The sequence below is a fragment of the Triticum dicoccoides genome, chromosome 5B (genome assembly GCF_002162155.2).
Source record: "Triticum dicoccoides isolate Atlit2015 ecotype Zavitan chromosome 5B, WEW_v2.0, whole genome shotgun sequence".
NCBI lineage: Eukaryota > Viridiplantae > Streptophyta > Magnoliopsida > Poales > Poaceae > Triticum > Triticum dicoccoides.
Window position 1 is genome coordinate 433,216,760 of NC_041389.1, and position 3,966 is coordinate 433,220,725.

A 3,966-nucleotide genomic window follows, 5' to 3' on the forward strand; every position below is an offset into this window, starting at 1 on the left:
GGGGAATGGGCAGGCTAGGCCGAGGCCCAGTGGAGGGGTCTTCTTTTATCAATCTTTTAAATTTTGGTTTACCTTTTCTTTATTTAGTCTCGTTTTATTTTATATTTTATTTTATAATTATTTTAGTTTTGTAAAATATCTAAATAGCACCTAAATTAGTGTTACTAAATATGCAACTGTCATAAAAAGTTTGACACAAAAAAAAATAGTTTGTAATTTTATAATTTATAAAGGCATTTAATTAATTGTTTAATCACTTTAGTGCATTTAAACCTTTTATAAAAATGTGGTTTTTTCACCAATGTTACCTATGAATTATTTGCCACATCTGCACCTTTTTAGTTTTGACATTTGAAAATTTTATTTATTTAACTTTATTTTAAATTTGAATTTGAGCCGGTTTGAATCAAGGCGATTTCTAGCAACAGTAGAAGTGATGACATGACATCATTAGCAGAGAATTACTGTAGCTTGATTATCCGGACGTTACAAGAAGAAAACCCTTTGAATTCACGTATGTGGCAAATCTGTGGTGTCGTCTCAAATATGGAAATTTCGCAGTGGCATGCACGGACGGGAGCATGCATGCATACGACCACCCTTTTGCTTCAAGATTGATGCACTAATTTACGTCATTAGCTCTTCACCGTTGAACTGGGGTCCATGCACGCCAGCTTGTGGCAGAGTTGCATACGCCACCCACTCCACCTCTCATACTTTTTCATTCTATCTCAAAATGTAATCTATTGTTTCTTTTGAACCAAAGGTCCAAATTAAGTTTCATTTGCATATTCCTAGTCGTTGCAACGAGTACTCTCGAACAATACCAATTTTGAATACGTTTCGACACCTTCTTTTTAATTTTTATCAAGTTTCAAATATAAAACTTTAGAGTCTCACAATATGAAGTTTCACCAAGTTTCATTTGTAATTTTTATCAAGTTTCAAATATAAAACTTTAGAGTCACAATATGAAGTTTTACCAAGTTTCATTTGCTTTTAGGGGTTTAAGGTTAGGTATTAGGGTTTAGGATTTTAGTTTTAGTTTTGAAACTTGTTGAATTTACCATTCGTTATATTAAGTTTTCATAGTTAAATTTTCTATAGTTTTTAAAACTTGTCAAAAAAGTATTCAAAAGTGAGTTTGTTTCAAAGCCCTGCCACAAGGAACACTAATATGCAAACGAAATATAAATTTTTCTTTCATTCGGAAAATGTAATAGATTCAAATTTGCAAGTCAAAAGGAAAAGTATGAAAGATGGGCGGGTGGAGCATGCATTCTCTACCAAAAGTTGTATCAAAGCTGGATGATCATACATGTAGTAGTTAAACTCAGTCACGAAACAACTTACACAATGTTGGCGCAATCATGTGGTTGGATGCATGCGTGCCCCCGCCTCTCCGTGTCACAAATTCTCTCTCTCTCTCTCTCTCTCTCTCTCTCTCTCTCTCTCTCTCTCTCTCTCTCTCTCTCTCTCTCTCTCTCTCTCTCTCTCGCTCGCTCTCTCTCTCTCGCAAATCTGAGTTCCTATACTGTCAATGTGTCAATGCATATTCTGATTTGCTTTCTGCACTGAAATACAGAAACACGACAGCACTTAACAATAACCGGATGGAAAGCAGCTCTGCCATGGATGATTCACCGATTTGTTCGGGTCGGCGTTCGGGCGGCATCTGTGCATGCATGCAGTTATTCACCGATTTGTTTGAGTCGGGGTTCCCATCTATCTATGGTATGCCGGGCTGGGCAGGCGGGCAGACATGAAGCGAGGAAGAAGGGGAACCGTGGAATCCGATTAAATGGCCTGAAAAACCCGGTGCCGGTTTGTTACGCAAGGACGGCTTCTCCTGTATTGAGATAGGCCTGCAATTACACCTAGCCTTGCGACCACAATTCAACATGCACAAAAGTGTATAGCTAGCAACACGTATGGCATGTACGTACATCTGCCTTTCCTCACTCTTTTACTGTCAGGTTACTGGTGTCGGTGGAAACGGAGCAAATGGAATGGCACCACAACAGCAATTGGTTTCGTGTGCAAGCTTCAACAAAACAGTAGGCCTTCATCATGAAGATACCTACTGAAATATGTAGCGATCATCATGCATGTGTATCAATCACAAGTCCATCGCTCGCTTCATGCATAGAAGTGTATTTCATTTTAGTTCCCCTGGCACTGGATACTGCGCTGGGAGTGGCGAGCGAGTTCCGAATAAAGGTCATTGCCGCCTCAATGGAAATTTAAGGTCACTGTCAGCATAAGTTTTCGTTAGCTCACATCAGAATCAGAAGCAGCCCTGCATACCGCACCTACCCCATCTCAGATGTACTATATGGTAAACCCAAAGATACAATATACCTCTCGAGGGTCCTCAAAAAGTTGCCATGAAAACTACTCGAGATGGCCATTGGATCGACCGGCAGCGACGCATGCTGTGCATTGCACAGGCTATAAATACAGCTACCCATGGACATACCATGCAGTGCAAGGCGCAGTCGATCGAACACAACAGCTACTAGTAGCGATCAAGCCAAGCTAAGCTTAGCCAGGACAAGGACATGGCTGCGCTTGGCGTCCTCCTCGTGATGGTAGCAGCCATGGTAGCAGCGGCAGCGGCAGCAGCAACGCCGAGCGCTCCTCGCCCCTTCTTTGTGTTCGGCGACTCCCTGGTGGACAGCGGCAACAACAACTACCTGGCCACCACGGCGCGCGCCGACTCGCCGCCCTACGGCCTCGACTACCCGACCCACCGCGCCACCGGCCGCTTCTCCAACGGCCTCAACGTCCCCGACATCATCAGCGAGCACCTCGGGGCCGAGCCCGTGCTGCCCTACCTCAGCCCCCACCTCGACGGCCACAAGCTGCTCGGCGGCGCCAACTTTGCGTCCGCCGGCGTCGGCATCCTCAACGACACCGGCATCCAGTTTGTAAGCTCAGCTATACTTCGTACCTCTTGTAGTACGTGCCTCAAATTGCAAACACAAGCAACCAACGAACGGACGCGTTGTATATATATTTGGCCCCTGCAGGTGAACATCATCCGTATACAGAAGCAGCTGCGCTACTTCGAGCAGTACCAGAGCAGGGTGCAGCGGCTGATCGGCGGGCCGGCGACGCAGCGGCTGGTGTGGAGCGCGCTGGTGCTCATCACGCTCGGCGGCAACGACTTCGTCAACAACTACTACCTGCTGCCCTTCTCCGCCAGGTCCCGCCAGTTCGCGCTCCCGGACTACGTCCGCTACCTCATCGCCGAGTACAAGACCATCCTCCAGCAGCTCCACGGCCTCGGCGCCCGCCGCGTCCTCGTCACCGGCTCGGGCCCCATCGGCTGCGCGCCGGCGGAGCTCGCCACGCGTAGCGCCAACGGCGAGTGCGACCTGGAGCTGCAGCGCGCCGCCGCGCTCTACAACCCGCAGCTGGTGCAGATGACCAAGGACCTCAACGCTCAGTTCGGCGCCGACGTGTTCGTCGCCGTCAACGCCTACCGGATGCACATGGACTTCATCTCCGCCCCGGCGGCGTACGGCTTCGTCACGTCCAAGGTGGCGTGCTGCGGCCAGGGCCCGTACAACGGCGTGGGGCTGTGCACCGCCATGTCCAGCGTCTGCCCGGACCGCTCCCTCTACGCCTTCTGGGACAACTTCCACCCCACCGAGAGGGCAAACCGCATCATCGTCAGCCAGTTCATGGCCGGCTCCCCGGACTACATGCACCCACTCAACCTCTCCACCATCCTCGCCATGGACGCCGCCGCAATGCCATAATCCATTGCCCTACTATTTTTCCCTATGTTAAGTGTGCTAGCGAACTAGCCAGTAGCATCCGTGCGCAATAAAAATTGCTGAATAAGCAGAGTATCTGTCTTTTTAATTCGACCGAGTATTCAATAAAAATAATAAAGCAACTATGTTATTTTGTGTACCATCCTCTGGACGATTTTATATAATGAAAATTCTGCCTCCA

At 47.5% G+C, this 3,966-nt stretch overlaps 1 protein-coding gene across 1 annotated transcript; it reads left to right on the top strand.

Moving 5' to 3' along the window:
* Positions 1 to 2,498: 2,498 nt before the first annotated feature.
* Positions 2,499 to 3,966, top strand: LOC119310082 (GDSL esterase/lipase At5g33370-like). The gene is made up of 2 exons (XM_037585927.1): positions 2,499 to 2,930; positions 3,033 to 3,966. Exons 1-2 carry the CDS (start codon positions 2,562 to 2,564, stop codon positions 3,765 to 3,767), a joined length of 1,104 nt encoding a protein of 367 aa, XP_037441824.1. The 5' UTR covers positions 2,499 to 2,561; the 3' UTR covers positions 3,768 to 3,966.

What these genes read in the sequence shown, in the direction of transcription:
- LOC119310082 (XM_037585927.1), top strand. Translation starts at nt 2,562, where the DNA reads ATGGCTGCGCTTGGCGTCCTCCTCGTGATGGTAGCAGCCATGGTAGCA. An exon ending in ACGACACCGGCATCCAGTTT is followed by an intron (nt 2,931 to 3,032) that starts GTAAGCTCAGCT and finishes TGGCCCCTGCAG; the next exon opens with GTGAACATCATCCGTATACA.